Below are 18,868 nucleotides of genomic sequence, written 5' to 3'. Positions count from 1 at the left end.
CAAGCTCCGCTTTCTTGATGCTCTTATACTTTCAGTTGCATCAGCTGAAACTTCCAATTTAACTTGGCTCTCAGCAGCCAAATTAAATCAACTTTTGGACATCAGGGGCACATAGGTTAAGGAAGATCCTCTTAAGCAGTTTAAATATATTTGTGTTGTCTTGAGCTTATATTTTCTATCTTTGAAAAGGTTTAGTAGGATTTATTCACAGATAAATTAAGAGATTCACAGAATGTCAGAAGGACTTTAGTAATAGTTCAATTTGCTCATTTTACAGAGAGGAGATCTGAAGTCTTGCAAGAATTATCACAAAATATACAACCAAAGGGGTTAATCACTGAGCATTTACTATATTGATATTAGAGAAGAATATGAATATGTTTAGGTGTTCTAGGAACGCAGGACTGGCTTCCATTTCATACCACATAACCCACTGTGCTAGACACTGCTTAGTGACCGTTGGCATATTGACCCTCCTCCAATGGGCTCCCTCCTGCATCCCAAGGACTGGAAGGCTCAAAACTACATTTCTAAGACTTCCTTGGAGTTAGAGCTTGGATACAATTTAGGTTTTTCCATCAAGATAGACATCTGTGGGCTTCCCTGGTGGCGCAGTGGTTGAGAGTCCGCCTGCTGATGCAGGAGACACGGGTTCGTGCCCCGGTCCAGGAAGATCCCACATGCCGCGGAGCGGCTGGGCCCGTGAGCCGTGGCCGCTGAGCCTGCGCGTCCAGAGCCTGTGCTCCGCAACGGGAGAGGCCACAACAGTGAGAGGCCCACGTACCACCAAAAAAAAAAAAAAAAAGATAGACATCTGTGCTTGGAAGGCAAATGGAAGCAGAGGCTAAATTTATGTGATGTATTTATGGGCAAACATGTTCCAACAGATGTGTTTATATCAGCCAAACTCCATACCTCTCCATGTGGAGGCATCTGTGGTGGCAGCAGGAGTTTCCTGCCCTTTGGGTGGTTGCTCTAGTGGTCTGGCCTTATAAGGCCCATGGCAGCCTCCTGGTTTCTGTTCCTCCGGACATTCCATCTATTGCAAGCACCTAATTCCCTGTGCTATATCCCTTTCATTGTGAAATAGAATGTTTTCTGCTTCCTGTACTAAATCATGAGTGATATGCATATAAGCCATAAACATAAAACCTTAAGGATGGAAGGACCTTCTCTGAGGCATCAACTCTATAATCAGTCAGCAAATCCCCAAACATCTACTTCCTATATATCTCGTATGTCCAGTCTCTATGCTCCTTTCCCCTGACATTGGTCTAATTTAGGTCCTCCATATCTCTGCCTAGACTATTGAAATAACCTCCTGACTACTTGATTGTAGTCACTGTTCATTCTAGTTTCCATGTGAATCAGATCTTTTCTGATCTTATCACTTCCTTGTTCAAAATTCTTGAATGGATCACCATAACCTAGAGGATGGTAGGTATCCAAACGCTTGAGTGTGGCACTTCAATACCCTTCATAATCTGGGCCCTGCCTCTTTAATTCATCTGCTATTCCCGACACCTTATGGTTCAGCAACACTGAGCTAATTGCAGCTCACTCTATCATGTTCTCTTACTTTTTTGTGTATTTGCATATATTTTTCTCTGTGGCTGTTCTATGTTCCTTGCCCATAGTCTACCCAGCAAGCATCTATTCTTCCTTCAAGACTCAGCTCTCTTCTTACTTCCTCTTGAAGTCTCTCTCATTCTTCTCCTCGGTGGACCTAGATGTTCTGGCCTGAGTGCCAGCACTCCAGTGAATTACACTTACATTGTGATTTTGATCATCTCTCTCCATTAGACTGCATGTTTCTAGATGGAAACACTGTGCTTTTTCATCTTTGATCCCCCAACAGACTGCTATAAGGCATAACTTATGGTAGGTACTCAGAGAAGTGGAAGGACGAGAGGGAGGGAAGAACAGGAAGAAGAAGGTCTACAGAAGCAGGAAAGGTGGGTACAGAAATGAGAGCCAGAGACAAGATTAAGTGACTTTGCAATTCTGTCCTTTGAGTTCACTACTTTTACAAACGTATTATCTCCAAGAGTTAGCTCACCTCCTCAAATCAGTCCCTCCTAAATTTCCAGAAAATTACGCTGTTTTTTTTCACTGTTGGCACAACAAAACCTTTCATTATAGTCCAGGTGCATAGCCTTTGTTTATATAGTCTATACTTCCAAAGCAAAAAGAAATAGAAGAACCATTGTTCCTCTGATCTCCCAGGGGCTTCACTTTACAGGCTTACTGACCATATCAGTTATTGTTTTAATTTTTGGAACCAGGACCAGTGATCTCATTGTTTCCCTTACCCCATTCCTTTCTTCCTCTGTTCCCCACTCCCCCTCCCTATTCTCCTATCCCTACCACACTTAGCCCTTCTCTTCCAGGTTGTACCAGGGCTGTACATCATGAAAAATACAAGGAAAAAAGACATTTTACTTTAAGAAAAATAACTTCTCCCCCTTTCCCAATGTTTACATCAAAAGACGTTGTTAAAAGCCATTCTCTTCTACGTTCTGAGAACTGCAAGTTCTCTGGGGAAAGAAGGTGGTTGTTTAAGAGTAAGTCCCCTTAAAGCCAAACATTCAAAATAAGTAGGGGTGATTTGGTACAGTGGATTTTATGTAGAAGGCTTGAGTTCTTGTCCCAACTCTTTTACTTGTTAGCTCTGAGACCCTGAAGAAGTAATTTCTAAACTTCTTGGAGTGACAATTGTTTCATTTGCAATTAAGAGGATTAGATTGATGATTTCCAAGGTCCTTCCTGCTCTGGGGTTCACTGGCTCTGCTATTTTTGGCACTTTGAATAATCAGAAGAAACCAGATTTAGTGTCTTACTACAGCAAAAGTGGTAAACATAATGAGCATAAACTCTTAACATGCATCTATTTCTTGTGTTAAGGTGAGGATCCTGACATATATGCCTAGCCTGGTTATTTCTACTCAAAAATTTTAAGCATCCAGGGAAACTCTTCTGAAAAAGCTCCTCTAGATCCTCCTGCAGATGACCATGGTGAAGAGAGTGGCCATCGTTGGAGCTGGTGTCAGTGGCTTGGCCTCCATGTGGTGTTGTCTGGAAGAGAAGCTGGAGCCCACCTGCTTTCAAAGGAGCAATGATGTTGGAGGCCTGTGGCAATTCTTGGTGAGTAGGACAATAGAAGGTAGATGGGACCTACTGTACAGCGTAGGGAACTCTGCTCAATATTCTGTATTGACCTAACTGGGAAAAGAATTTGAAAAAGAAGAGATACTTGTATATGTATAACTGAATCACTTTGCTGTACACCTGAAACTAACACAACATTGCTAATCAACTGTACTCCAGTATAAAATAAAAGATTTTTTAAAAGAGAAGAAAAAAATAGAAGGTAGATGGGTTACAATGCAAATCAATCTTGATCAGTTCCCATTCAGACTTGGGAGGTAGGTCACAAATGACCTACCTCATTTTCAGATCTGGAAAATAAAATCTTATCTCTCCCATCCTACTAAAGTCCTATCACTTAAAACTATTTCACACCAGCAAGGCTTATCCTGGAGAGGACTTCTCCAACTCATTAAACATTGTCACCTATATGGCACAGCCCAAATCTCTAGGCAGTAAAGGGGGTGAAGGGGTCAGTAATTAACAGAAAAACCATACCACCGCCTCCCCATGTAACTGAAAGATTCTATTCCTATTGCTCTTAACTCCTGAGAACCTGGGCGTGCTGGTGGGGGGCGGGGGGATGTAAAAAAGAAAAACCTAGACTGAGGTCATAAGTCTCAACTCAGAATTTTTAAGAAAATAGATTTCAGGAAAGTCACTTTTTCCTTTCTGGACTTCAAATGCTCATTAGTCAAATGCAGAAGATGGAAATTAAGTTACCTCTAATCTGCCTCCCAATTCCAATAGGATACGATTTTATAATTAACTCATGTCTATTGGGTACACATTATGTTATTATAAATGATGATTATACGTGTGGTGTGTGTGGTTAGTAAATACTCTGTCAGGCCAAATCCAGAGAGAAAAATGATTATCTCTGCCATTCAGGCTCATTGCTGGAGAAATAATATAATCAGGAAATATTCATTATAAACACAATTTTTACATTTCAAAAGCCAGGTTTGGGGAAACTTCCAGCTTTTCTGTCCTGAAGTTCCCAGCAATTAGGATTGGATGTAGATGATACCTATTTGGCTTGAAGACATTATATCCGCATGATTTATATCGTAACCATAGTCTGTCCTCATATCTGTCACTGCCCAACCTGAAATAACAGGTTGCTCTGGGGGTCATAAAACTCTGAAAATATTACATGAGATATAGATCATTAATTTGTATTTTCCATTAGAATAACCAAGAGTTATTTTTTATTAATTCGATTTTTTCATTCACATTTGCTCAGGGAGATACGACCTAAATCAAGAAATGGTTGTTTATTATTTTATTAGCAACAATTAAATGCTGCCTGAGCATCTATTTTGACAGAGTTTTGTACTAAGTCCTGGGATGACAAATATGTGACATAATCACTATACATAAATGATTTCTACTTCATTTGGTGTAGCAAGTCTTAATATAGGTCCACAATCCTTGACAGAAAATGATCAAGAACTCATTTAGTAGCAAAACCTGTCCTGAAGTCATATGGTCAAGAAACATGATTGAATTGCACCAGATCTCACTAGGACTATTATGGAGAAAAAACCCAAAATTTACAAATTCTAAAACATATCTGGTCCTAACAGTTCAAACAAAAGAAGTCAAACATTAAAAAGTAGATATTTTAAGATTTCACCTCTAACAAAGTACAAAATTGAAGTTAATCTATGCTCTTAGTAGCCATAATGGTTGTTATCCTTGAAAGGGAATGGCACAGAAATAGGGGCAGGAGAACTAGTAATGCTTTGTTCATTGATTTCGGTGCCGATTACATAGACATGTTTCATTTGTGAAAAATTTATCAACCTATAAACTTATGCACCATATTTAAGAATGCTGTATTTCAAAAAATGTTCAAGTAAGAATATATTCATCTAAAATACAGAAACCAGGCTTCCCTGGTGGCGCAGTGGTTGAGAGTCCACCTGCCAATGCAGGGGACACGGGTTCGTGCCCCAGTCCGGGAAGATCCCACATGCCGCGGAGCGGCTGGGCCGATGAGCCATGGCCGCTGAGCCTGCACGTCCAGAGCCTGTGTTCCGCAACGGGAGAGGCCACAACAGTGAGAGGCCCGCGTACCACAATAAAAAGAAGAAAAATAAATAAGTAAATAAAATAAAATAAAATACAGAAACCACAACAAAAAAAACTAAAAAAATAAAAATTTAATTTCATGACCCCCCCCAAAAAAAAAAAAGATTATAGAACTTTACAACAAGACAGCCCTTGGTGACTGTGAACTAAATAAACAAGTGCCTTGAGATTTAGATGAGGCTGGACTACTAGAATATTAGCAAGTCAAAAGAAACTTCCTACAGGGATAGCACTTAGCTGAGATTTGAAAGATGTTCTCAGACAAGAAAAGTACAGAACCATTATGTGACACAACTCCAGAGAGTGGCATTCTCAACAGTGCAGAACACAACAGTGTGCCAGTATCAGGTAGGAAAAAGGGGTTGCTGGTCACCCTTCTAGATAGGGGTGACCAGCAATCCATGAAAGGCACAGAAGAAGGCAATGAACATGGTGTATCCAGGAATCTGTGAGTCAACTAGTGCAGCCAGATCAGAACATTTATTTGAAGAAGCATTAGATGATAGATCAATAAGATGCAAAGTCAGACTCTGGGTTATCCACAAGAGGGGAATGTCTCTTTTCCATAAAGTCACTGTGCATAAGCAGAATTATACTCAAAAACCCTGTGGGGATGTAAACATATACAAATATTCTAAACTTTAGCCCTCTCCATACACCCCACCCCTTCCTTATTTTCTAAGAAAAGTTGCTTGGTACGCTGCATGATCAGAGAGGAATTTTTGAAAAATGTGTTACATAAGCTTTCATCTTGCAAGTCCTGTTAGGCAGAAGGTAATCCAGAAGAGAGAAACCTGATAATTCTGAACTCTTCACAGTGTGCTTTTTCTGTAAAATGAAAACCAAATGGAGTTTAAATGCTAGCACGCTGAATGTGAGCATGTCTTAGGTTTAATGTACTCCAATATAGGACCTCATGACCTCTCAAGATTTTATTGTTGCTGTAATAAGAGGTTGCTCAACAAGCCTTGTACAATAGGTCAGTATCACTTGGATTGCAAAGGGGAAAATAATAGAACCAGAACTATCTGAACTTTTGTTTCACTCATTCATTCATTTATTCATTCAGAAAATAAATATTTGAGTTCATTATGCATAGGGTACTATGTTAGGCATAGCTGCATATAAGAAGTACAGCAGGCAGACAGTATTCTAAAAGCAAGAGAAAAGAAGTATTAGAATAATCATAATATAAATGAATAGGACAGAGTATGATTAGGGCAGTAAAGACAATTAGAGCTTGGTGGAATGACTTCCAATTGGTGGGAGGGAAGACAAGCAAAGACATGAGAAGGGAGACAGCTTTTAAGCTGGACATTGAGGGTATATCTAGACAAGCAAAAATAGGACTTAATAAGCAGAGATGGAATATCAAAGACCACCAAGGCAGACTGCTAAAATGCATGCACAATACTCTTGAATTAGCCTCTGACCTTGCCCTCAAGTGCCTTATGTTCTAGTGGGGATGATGGGAGATGGACACAGTTATAACCCAAGACAGACAGTGATAATGTGCCCCAGAGCTGCTTGGCATCTAGGTCTAGGACAAGCTCTCTCATCCAGAGGCAGAGTCTGAGCTTAATTTCCTCCTTACTGGCTCAAACCACCCACATATTGAAATAATGAAAATGTGAGCTCTCTGGAGCAATTGTCTGTTGTTATATAATACTTCTGTTTTCCTTTGTTTGGAGAACATCCTTTTAGGGAAAATTCCAAGAAGCTGTAGGGCACATACTCTTCTCTCCTCATGTTACAATTGGCTGGAGTCCAGGAACGAAAGAGCAGGGATTCATTAACGATGGAAATAATGTGAGGTCTTATCACCTTTGTTTTCCGAAGCAGAATCTTACATGTTTTTTAACCAGTCCGCAACCTGCAGCTCAGCCCTCCTTTCAGTGGGCAGCTGAGAAAGCTCCTTCTCACAACCATCAACAGAAGTTACCAGCTACGCATGAACGGTACAGACTCAAACGTGAGAACCTTCCAAGCGTGAGCCTTCACCCTTTTTCTGACCTTAGCAGAAATTTCCAAGTGAGGTTTTAAAAAATTTTAAATCTCTGAGCTTCGCCATTATAAGAAATACAGCAACCATGAGTAGAGGATGCTTTTGTCATGTAAGAGGGAACAGTGAGGCCTGAGGCAGCCCATCAGAGACACAATCCTTTCATTTGGGGTTGTTGGGATGGAGGGAAATAGATGTCTTGAATCCAGGAGCAATATAACATTCCATACTTTTCCTTCATTTCATGAAAGTTCCTTCAGAATATGGGGAAAGAGAGGCTGCCAGCTTTTAGATGTACTTTCAAGGCAGCACATTGTGTGAATTTTTATCCTGTTCTTGAAACAGAGAGGAAATGTTTATTTTGAAGTTAGCCTTCAACTGCTCCTCAAAAGAAACCACTTTTCAGTTACACAGAGGTTTTTGGGTTCTTTTTAGCATCTTTATTGGAGTATAATTGCTTTACAGTGGTGTGTTAGTTTCTGCTGTATCACAAAGTGAATCAGCTATACATATACATATATCCCCATATCCCCTCCGTCCCACCCTCCCTGTCCCACCCCTCTAGGTGGTCACAAAGCACCAAGCTGATCTCCCTGTGCTATGCAGCTGCTTCCCACTAGCTATCTATTGTACATTTGTCCATGCCACTCTTTCACTTCATCCCAGCTTACCCTTCCCCCTCCCTGTGTCCTCAAGTCTATTCTCTACATCTGCGACTGTATTCCTGTCCTGCCCCTAGGTTCTTAATAATTTTTTTTTTTTTAGATTCCATATATGTGCATTAGCATACCGTATTTGTTTTCCTCTTTTTGACTTACTTCGCTCTCTATGACAGACTCTAGGTCCATCCACCTCACTACAAATAACTCAATTTCGTTTCTTTTTATGGCTAATATTCCATTGTATATACATACCAAACCTTCTTTATCCATTCATCTGTCGATGGACATTTAGACTGTGTCCATGTCTTGGCTATTGTAAATAGCACTACAATGAACATTGGGGTGCACGTATCTTTTCAAATTAGCATTTTCATCTTTTCTGGATATATACCCAGGAGTGGGATTGCTGGATCATATGGTAACTCTGTTTTTAGTTTTTTAAGGAAACTCCATACTGTTTTCCAGAGTGGCTGTACCAATTTATACTCCCAGCAACAGTATAGAAGGATTCCCTTTTCTCCACACCCTCTCCAGCATTTATTATTTATAGAATTTTTTTATTGAAGTATAGTTGATTTACAATGTTTCAGGTATACAGCAAAGTGATTCAGTTAAATATATACATATTCTTTTCCAGATTCTCTTACATTATAGGTTATTACAAAATACTGAATATAGTTCCCTGTGCTACACAGTAGGTCTTTATTGTTTATCTATTTTATATATAGTAATGTGTATCTGTTAGTCCCAAATTATTATTTGTAGACTTTTTGATGATGGCCATTCTGACTGGTATGAGGGGGTACCTCATTGTAGTTTTGATTTGCATTTCTCTAATAATTAGCAATGCTGAACATCTTTTCATGTGCTTGTTCGCCATCTATGTCAGACAGATATTCCTAAGGATTGTTACTAGCAACAGGAAAGGACTTTCCCAAAAGAAGAAAGTTTAGTTGTCTTCATGCTGACGATTAACTGCTTACCCTGAAATTTGTTCAGTGCTATGGACTGTTGCAAATATTTTTTGGAAATGAGGTACTTTAGAGCAAGGGCCTTTTTCTCTTGTTTCTCCATAGCACCCTGAGGAAAGAGCCTGTGTTCAATGACGAACCACCATCCCACATGCTATGTGGCACTGTGTCCATCAAGCCCAGTGTGAAAGTGTTCACAGAGACCTCAGCCATGTTTCAGGATGGGACAATGTTTGAGGGCATTGACGTTGTCATCTTTGCAACACGTTATGGGTATGCCTACCCCTTCCTTGATGACTCCATCATCAAAAGCAGAAACAATGAGGTCACCTTGTTTAAAGGCATCTTCCCCTTGCTGATGGAGAAGCCAACCTTGGCTGTGATTGACCTTGTCCGGTCCCTTGGGTCTGCCATCCCTACAGCTGACCTGCAGACCCACTGGACAGTTAAAGTGTTTGCAAGTAAGTGGACCATTCTGTCTTTCATTCATTTAGTCAACAAATATTTACTGAGCACATACTATACACCAAGCACTGTGCTAGGTGCTAGGGATATAAAGGGAATAAGATAGACATGATGCTTGACCTCACAGAGCTTAAAATAAGGTGAGGGGAATGCTGCAATAGGGAAAGTTCTACAGTGTTCTGGTGAGGGGAGTTGGGTAGTGAGTTATTCCACAAAAACGGAACAGCATGAGGAAAGATATAAAGGTAAAGTACAGCATGGAGTGTGTGAGGAACCAGAAACATTTTGGTGTAAGGAAATATAAAGCAGAGGCAGGCAGCAGCAAGAAATAGAGGAAGGAACCAGAGCATGGAGGGCCTTATAACCTGTGTTAAAGAGCTTAGACTTTTCATAGGGGAATTGGTAGGACTTTGCAAGGCTATAAAGGCAAGAGAAGGACAGCAGTGGATCACTGCAATGTCAAGGTACATTGCAAAGGTTGAAAGGACCCTGGTGGGTGTCAGGACATGCTGGAGGCATTACCGATGTCAACTGTGTCAGAATAACAGTGTTGGACCACTCCTACTCTGTTGATAATCTTCTCCCCCCTCCTCCCCCTGGACCCCATGGGTTTCAGGAACTACAAGTATGTTTGTGTGGGCAAATCAAGGATATGAGGAGAAAGGCAATATCTCAAATATCAATTTAATTTACTCCAATCATATTGATCACCACTATTATTGAAAGTATCCTTTTACTCAAGGGTTTGAGAATCTTGGCCAATATAGGTGTACCTTACCTAACTTACCGTCCGTAAAAACTTAGACTACAAGTAATGAAGAAAAAGTTAAAATCATAGAGTATATGTGTATGTTTTCTTAAAATGTTGTGCATAAGTAAGCTTCTATTTCAAATGTACCATGAAAGATTGTTATTTTAAAAAACCCATTATGCTTTGTTGTAGAGCAGAAACTAATACACCATTGTAAAGCAATTATACCCCAATAAAGATGTTAAAAAATAAATAAATAAATAAAAAATTAAAAACCCATTATGAAATCTTTTGTAAGGGTGCTCACTTATAAAATGATTCTATTGTCTTTTTCTCTTGAAAAGCAAAACAGTGCCAAGCATCTGAGGTTTTATGGAAAAATCAGACATAGTTCATAAACCCAAGAAATTTACATAAAACAATGGGCATCATTTATTCATCCAGCAAATATTTACTGAGCACCTGCTATGTGCCAGGTTCTGTCTTGGCACTTAAGATACAACATCAAACAAAATGACCAAAATTCTGGTCCCTTACTTTCTAGCAGGGGCACAGCAAGTATCTGACCACAGGGTACCAGCAGGCTGAGGTGAGATGCTAATAATGACTGGGAAGTATTCATGGGAATGCCATAACTTCTCCTGCCATTATTACAAAGGCAAATGAGCTACAGTTAGCAATTAAAAGAGGCCTCCACTAATATAGTGAAATTTATTAAAAAAATAAAAACTTTTCTGCTGCCCCTTAAAACATCTTCCTTGGCTGCAGGCTGATGCTGGAAAACCCAGGTTTCCTTCCATTGTCCAATTTTAATTGCCATAGACCTTAGATTGAATTATTTTACCAGACTATTTCTTGAGAGAATTCTTAGTAAGAGGATGCAGAAAGAAATGATGAAACTGATAAGGTATTATATGCATGAGGAATGTTGAGGATTGACCCTCCATAATGTCATCAGAAATGTAAGATAGGATGACTTGAAGCTAAAAATTTTTCCACTGTCACTATTTCATTGTAGGCCAGCTTTGCCATTCTCAGAGCAGGTTCATTGGCTTCTCAGATCTTTGTTTCCATGAATTGTTATTCTGCTAAACATACTAAAGATACCTCCTCTTGATACAAAATCTTTTGGGGACATAGTTCATAAACACTGAATGAAATTAATCAAGTATAATTACATATTTCTGATTTCTTTGTCTTTTTCAATATTTCTGTCTTCATTTCTTTTTTAGACTCATGCACCCTGCCAACTACAAATGAAATGATGGATGATATTAATGAGAAAATGGGGAAGAAACTCAAATGGTAAGAGATGGTACTTGCTAATAAACAAATCCTAAAATTTGCCTATATGTGTAGGGAAACATTAATAGATTCTATAATCTTGTCACTAGTCAAAGTTCACATTTTTTAAACACTTGCTATAATCAAGCAGTATTCGATGGGCAAATAATTGTTATTGCACTTCTCCTGTGTAACTCTAGAGCACAGGTTCTCAGATGGGTGATTTTGTCCCCCAGGGGATATTTGGCAAAATTTGGCAACATTTTTGGTCATTGCAAGTGAAGAGGGCATGCTACTAGCATCTAATGGGTCGAAACCGGGGATGCTGCTAAATATCCTACAGTGCAGAGAACAGTCCACCTAAACAAAGAATTATCCATCTCAAAATGCCAATAGTGCTGAGGATGAGAAATGACTCTGACTCTTTCCCCAACAGCTCCTTTCCCACCAGCCATGTGTCTGTCAGCAAACTAGCTAGCTGGAAACTGAGCAGTGGCAGTGATGTAACAAGAAAACCAAATGAAGAATTAAATTGAGTTCACCTGCCCTTGTATTTTCTACTTATTACCCTTTATGTTAGAGGCCAATAGGAATAATGAGGAGGAAAAAGAGCAGCCTCAATGTCAATCTTATTGCTTAAATAAGGGTTTCTAAAAGCAAATGAGATCACACTCCAACTAAACGTATGAAACAATTTATATTAGTAAATTGCAACAATATTAAAACTATACATAAACTCAATTTTAAACACATTGATATAAAAATCTAACATTAGGGGAGATCCTAAGCAATGTCATATAAAGAATAATCATGTATCAAAGAGTAAACTAAGTTAATCAGTCACCTTGAGACCCTAGGGTCAGTTCACTCCAGGCTTCATGACTAGAGACAAAAGCCCAAAATGACATCACACTTGAATAGAGGTTAGGAAGGAGAGGGAAAAAAACAGCTCACTTACAGTCAAAGAACAAATGATAAATTCTGTGTTGTGGAAAAAGGGAGGAGTGGGGGTATTACTGGAGGTGCTGACTAAAATGTTACTTTTCTGAGAGTAAAAAGTAAGAAATTTGTGCTGCTGTTTACAACTGTGGCACTCATTCCAATGTGTTCTTTTCTTTCCCCAGGTTTGGCCAGAGCCAGACTTTGTAGACAGATTACATCACATACATGGATGAGTTGGGCTCCTTCATAGGGGCCAAGCCTAACATACCATGGCTCTTCCTGACTGATCCTCAGCTGGCCCTGGAGGTGCACTTTCGTCCTTGTAGCCCATACCAGCTTCGACTGATGGGACCAGGAAAGTGGGATGGAGCCAGAAATGCCATCCTGACCCAATGGGACAGGACAGTAAAGCCAACCAGAACAAGAGCTGTCAGTGAATCTAAGAGACCCCAACCGTTTTACAATTTGCTTAAAACACTTTTATTCCCAGTGCTTCGTTTGGCTGTTTTACTTGCATTTTATTAATGGGAAAGTTCTTTGGGTTTCAGAGTTCAGCCCAGAAGTTCAATTGCAAATATGCATATACAGATATTAAATTTCATAGCTGCTCTTTCCCTTCCTGCAGACTTAAAATGAATCCTAGCCCATTTGACTAAAGTCTAAATAAAATGGATAATAGCATCTCTCTTTAGATAAGAATCTAAATTGGCAAGTTTGGAGATACTCAAGATAAGGTAAAAGATGGGGCGATAAATGGGAGTGAGCACAGATTTGCTGGCTGAGCAAAGTTTAATCAACTTTTTAACGTGTGTTTTGTCATCACAACAATGTTGAGTCTTCTAACCCATGACACAGTATAGTTCTCCATTTATTTCGATCTCCTTTCTCTCAGTAGTGTTTTGTAGTTTTTGGTGTCTTACCATCTTATGTCAGATTTGTCCTAAGTATTACATATTTTTGAATATTATAAATAGTAGTTTAATTTTGTTTAATTTCTTATTGTTTATTGCTAACAAGTGAACTTATTTATTCTAGGAACTTTATGTAGATTCCATATTTTCTATATAGACAATCATGTTGTCTGAAAATACAGTTTACTTCTCCCATTAAAATTGAATGTATGATATTTCTTTTTCTTGCCTTACTGCACTGGCTAGAAACTCCAGTATTTTGGATAGAAATGGGGAGATCAGACATCCCTTCCTGACCTTAGGATTAAGGCATTCAGTCTTTTACCATTAAGTATGATATTAGCTCTAGATTTTTCATAAATTCCCTTCATTAAGTTGAATAACATTCCTTCTATTCCTAGTTTGCTGACAATTTTCATCAGAATGGATGTTGTCTTTTTTCAGCTGTTTTCTGCATCTATTGAGATGATCTTATGTTTAATTTTTAGTTTATAAATATGGTGAATTCCACTGACTATTAAACCAATCTTGCTTTCCTGAAATAAAACCCACTTGATCATGATATATTATCCATTTTTTATGCAGTAGAATTATATTTGGTAACATTTGTGAGGGGTATTAATCTGTCTTTAATTTTTATAATATTTTTGCCTGGTTTTGGTAACAGTATAAGGATGGCCTCATAGAATGGGTTGGGGAGTATTCTGTCCTCTTTAATTTTCTGGCAGAGTTGTATATAATTGGAATTATTGCTTTCTTAAATATTTGATAGAATTCACCAGTGAAGCCATGTTTAACCTGAAGTTCTTTGTAGGAAAAATTTTAAACTACAAATTTGTGTTCTTTAATAGATGTAGTGTTACTCAGGTTATGTGTTTCTTCTTGAGAGAGCTTTGGCAGTATATGTATTTCAAGCAATTTGTTCATTTTATGTAAGGTAATTCAATAGCTACAAGACAGTCTTTTCAACAAATGGTACTGGAACAATTGGATATTTACACGATATGAAAAAATAGTGATGTGGAAACTGATACAGACACTTGAGGAGAACAAGAAAAGTGATATTTTGAGTGGAGATGTCTATGTTTCAGGAACATGTTTTAGGGTGTAGAAGTCTCCTCCCCATCCAGACCCAGTACTGGAGGGTTGTTTTCCCCAACCAAGATTCTGGTGGAAATGTGGCTAAGTGTAGTGTTGACTCTTCAGAGTTAGAATATTTAAGCCGACTGGAAATTTAGTTGGTAAATTGGAGTCGTTGGTATCTTATTCAATCAAAAGGACAAGATTAATTTTCATCAACCTAAATTTGATGGAATGCTACTTACAACCTCTATGTACTTTGTCCTGTGTAGTAAATAGACATAAGCATGTATCTTCCCAACAGCTTTACCAGTTATGCAAAATAAGGTGTGAACAAAGGAACACTGAGGAGCAACAGAGGTCTAGAGAACAAGGTAACTCAAGGGCATTTTATTCTTCTGACTGGGTACTTAGCTGGATTGCCAGTGAAATTTGTGTTTGTGTGTATGTAAATGTGTATATGTAGGCGCGTGGATATGTTTGTGACTGAATCCAGTGTAAGGACTATAGCAGGCAAGCTCATTAACAAACTGAATAAACAAAACCATTTTTATCAGTTCATTAGCAATGATAATCACTGATTTTTTACAACAGATAGGGAGAAAGGCTAACAGTTAAGAGACTGCTTGGTTTTGTGTCATCAGATACAAAACAAACTATTTTTTAATGTTCTCCTTACCCCTAAAATTCTAGCATAAAGTAATAAACTAAATTGAGATAATATATTTAGTGCTTCAATCACAGGAACTTTTTAATGTTGATTCTCTTTCATGTTTGAGAGTACTTCATTAATCTTTATGGCATTTCCTCTAACCATTATCATCACCTTGCCCTATTTTACAATGAGGCTGTAAAAACTTTGAGGTAACATGGGGATTGAGGGCAGAACTAAGGAGTTATGCCTCTTGCTCCCTATTTCAGAGTTCATTCCAAGAGCTATTTGACTAGTTCCTATCATTTTGTCTAAATAGCACATGAGGGCATTGAGAACAAAAAGGACATACTTATATCACCACCCATGTAATATTCTTCATATATGGTAGTACTCTTCAGGAATATGATTAAATGCATTGTGTACATTTTATATATATACATGTATATACATATATGTTTGTGTATTTGTTTATATAATACATGTGTACATGTTTGTATCTATAAATACATATGTATACATATATATACATGTATGTATAGGTGTATGTATAAATATGGCACAATGCATTTAATCCGATTTCTGAAAAATATATGAATATTATGAGAATATATTATACTGTGTGTTTACATATATATTACATAGTAAAAATGTGATCAAGATTAAAAAGGCAATGTGAAGGAAGTAGTGTAGGAAACAGTAATATTTCCTGGGCATCTCTAGAAAAGCTTCCCAAAGGAGGTGTCATTTGATCTGGACTATGAATAATATGCAGGAGAAGATGGAAAAGAGTATTCTAATAAGAAGGAATGGAATCATTGAAGCCATGAATAAAACAAATTCAAGCTAAGTGATAGGAGTAAAGGGTATTAAAAGGCAAGTGATAGAAAATAAGGATGAACGGGAAGGTAGGGCCAAATTAGATACAGTCTTACATTTTGTGCTAAGGAGTTTAGAATTTATGACACTGAAGAGTAGCACATTATGCCACCACAAAATATGCCACTATGGCATAAGGATTATCTTGAGAAGAAGCCAACTGAGAATCAGACACAAGACAAGCTCTCTACCCTCCTCCTATTTGCCTAAAAGCAGTACATAAATTCACAAAGCAGGGCTCCCCTGGTGGCGCAGTGGTTGAGAGTCTGCCTGCCGATGCAGGGGACATGGGTTCGTGCCCCAGTCAGGGAAGATCCCACATGCCGCAGAGTGGGCTCACTGAGCCTATGCTCTGCAATGGGAGAGGCCACAACAGTGAGAGGCCCACGTACTGCAAAAAAAGAAAAAAGAAAAAAAAAAAAATTCACAAAGCCCTCGTCCTCTCTCTACCAGGAAGAACAAATGTTAATACCTGGAGACAACTTTAGACCCTATCAGCCTGGAAAAGGCACCAGAGGAATCTACATAACAAACTTTACTAAATAGTGTTTACCTTCACCCTTGGAAGCATAAATCTGCTTTATTTTGTCCTGTCCTTTCTCCACAAATTTATTATTCTTTGTTGAAAATGCTATATAAACTGGAATTCCACCCCACCTTGGGGAGTTACTCATTTTTCTCTGGGCATTTCCCATGTACACATGAGGTATACATGTTAATAAACTTCTGTTTTTTTCTCGTTAATCTGTGTTTTATTACAAGGGTCTTAGCCAGGAACTCAGAAGGATAGAGAGAAAATTAATTTTCCTCCCCTATAATGTCTACTGCAGAGAGCCAATAGAGGAAAAGGCAGATGATACGATCTGAATTTTTTGAGATATTAGGAGGTCAAAATTAACCTCAATTTATTTATTTTTTCATGCGTACATTATATCTCTACTTCTGTATACCCTACAGCGTGCCTACCACCGAAAATTGCGTTTCCATGCATCACCATACAGTTGATCCCTTTTACCCATTTTGTCCTCCCCTCGCATTCCTCCCCCTCTGATAACCACTGCTCTGTTCTCTGTATCTACATGGTTGGGGGCTTTTGTTTGGTTTGTTCATTTATTTTGCTATATTTCACATATGAGTGAAATCCTAATCCTGTCTGACTTATTTCACTTAGCATAACACCTTCAAGGTCAATCTGTATTGTCACAAATGGCAAGATTTCATCTTTTTATGGCTGAGTAGTATTACATTATATATATATATACCACATCTTCTTTATCCATCCATCCATTGATGGCCACTTAAGTTGTTTCCATATCTTGGCTATTGCAAATAATGCTGCAATGATTATAGGGGTGGATATATCTTTTCAATTAGTGCTTTTTTATAGTCTTTGGATAAATACCCAAAAGTGGGACACTTGGATCATATGATAGTTCTGTTCTTAATATTTTGTGGAATCTACATACTGTCTTTCAGAGTGGCTGCACCAATTTCCATTCCCACCAACAGTGTATGATTGTTCCCTTTTCTCTAACCCTTGTTATTTCTTGTCTTTTTGATAATAGCCAATCTAACAAGCATGAATATCTCACTGTGCTTTTGATTTGCATTTCCCTAATAATTAGTAATCTTGAACATATTTTCACATGCCTGTTGACCATCTGTATGTCTTATTTGGAAAAATGCCTCTTCAGCTCCTCTGCCCATTTTTTCTTTTTTTAGGTCTAACATTTAATTATTTATTTAGTTAGTTATTTTAAACATCTTTATTGGAGTATAATTGCTTTACAATGGTGTGTTAGTTTCTGCTGTATAACAAAGTGAATCAGCTATACATATACATATATCCCCATATCTCTTCCCTCTTGCATCTCCCTCCCTCCCACCCTTCCTATCCCGCCCCTCTAGGTGGTCACAAAGCACCAAGCTGATCTCCCTGTGCTATGCGGCTGCTTCCCACTAGCTATCGGTTTTACATTTGTTAGTGTATATATGTCCATGCCACTCTCTCACTTTGTCCCAGCTTACCCTTCCCCCTCCCCATGTCCTCAAGTCCATTCTCTAGTAGGTCTGCGTCTTTATTCCCATCCTCCCCCTAGGTCCCTCATGACCTTTTTTTTTTTTTTTAGATTCCATATATATGTGTTAGCATACGGTATTTGTTTTTCTCTTTCTGACTTAATTCACTCTGTATGACAGACTCTGAAACTTAAATGCTTTTGCACAGCAAAGGAAACCATAAACAAGATGAAAAGACAACCCTCAGAATGGGAGAAAATATTTGCAAATGAAGTAACTGATACAGGATTAATCTCCAAAATTTACCAGCAGCTCATGCAGCTCAATATCAAAAAACAAACAACCCAATCCAAAAACGGGCAGAAGACCTAAATAGACATTTCTCCAAAGAAGATATATAGATTGCCAACAAACACATGAAAGAATGCTCAACATCATTAATCATTAGAGAAATGCAAATCAAAACTACAATGAGATATCATCTCACACCATCAGCAAAAAATCTACAATAAGTGCTGGAGAGAGTGTGGACAAAAGGGAACCCTCTTGCACTGTTGGTGGAAATGTAAATTGATTCAGCTGCTATGGAGAACAGTATGGAGGTTCCTTAAAAAACTAAAAATGGAACTACCATACACCCAGCGATCCCATGACTGGGCATATACCCTGAGAAAACCATAATTCAAAAAGAGTCATGTACCACAATGTTCATTGCAGCTCTATTTACAATAGCCAGGACATGGAAGTGACCTAAGTGTCTACTGACAGATGAATGGATACAGAAGATGTGGCACATATACACAATGGAATATTACTCTGCCCATTTTTAAATTGCATTCTTTGTTTGTTTGTTGTTGAATTGTATGAGTTCTTTATATATTATATATATGACAAAGATATAACTCCTTATCAGATATGTTATTAACAAATATCTTCTCCCATTCAGTAGGTTGTCTTTTCACTTTATTAATGGTTTCCTTTGCTGTGCAGAAGCTTTTTAGCTTGA

The 18,868-nt window shown here is 38.3% G+C and overlaps 1 protein-coding gene across 1 annotated transcript in view; it reads left to right on the top strand.

Annotated features, from left to right (window-relative positions):
• Positions 1-3,012: 3,012 nt before the first annotated feature.
• Positions 3,013-18,868, top strand: part of FMO2 (flavin containing dimethylaniline monoxygenase 2) — a gene marked incomplete at both ends in the record, with an annotated part of 57,491 nt that continues 41,635 nt past the window's right edge. Inside the window, 1 exon segment of the mRNA XM_082858445.1 lies at positions 3,013-3,144. Within this exon segment, the coding sequence (XP_082714571.1) occupies positions 3,013-3,144 (132 nt within the window).

Source organism: Leucopleurus acutus (assembly GCF_964270905.1).
Source record: "Leucopleurus acutus genome assembly, chromosome: 2".
Taxonomy (NCBI): domain Eukaryota; kingdom Metazoa; phylum Chordata; class Mammalia; order Artiodactyla; family Delphinidae; genus Leucopleurus; species Leucopleurus acutus.
The sequence above is the reverse complement of the archived record's forward strand: the minus strand, read 5'-3'. Positions and strand labels throughout refer to the sequence as shown.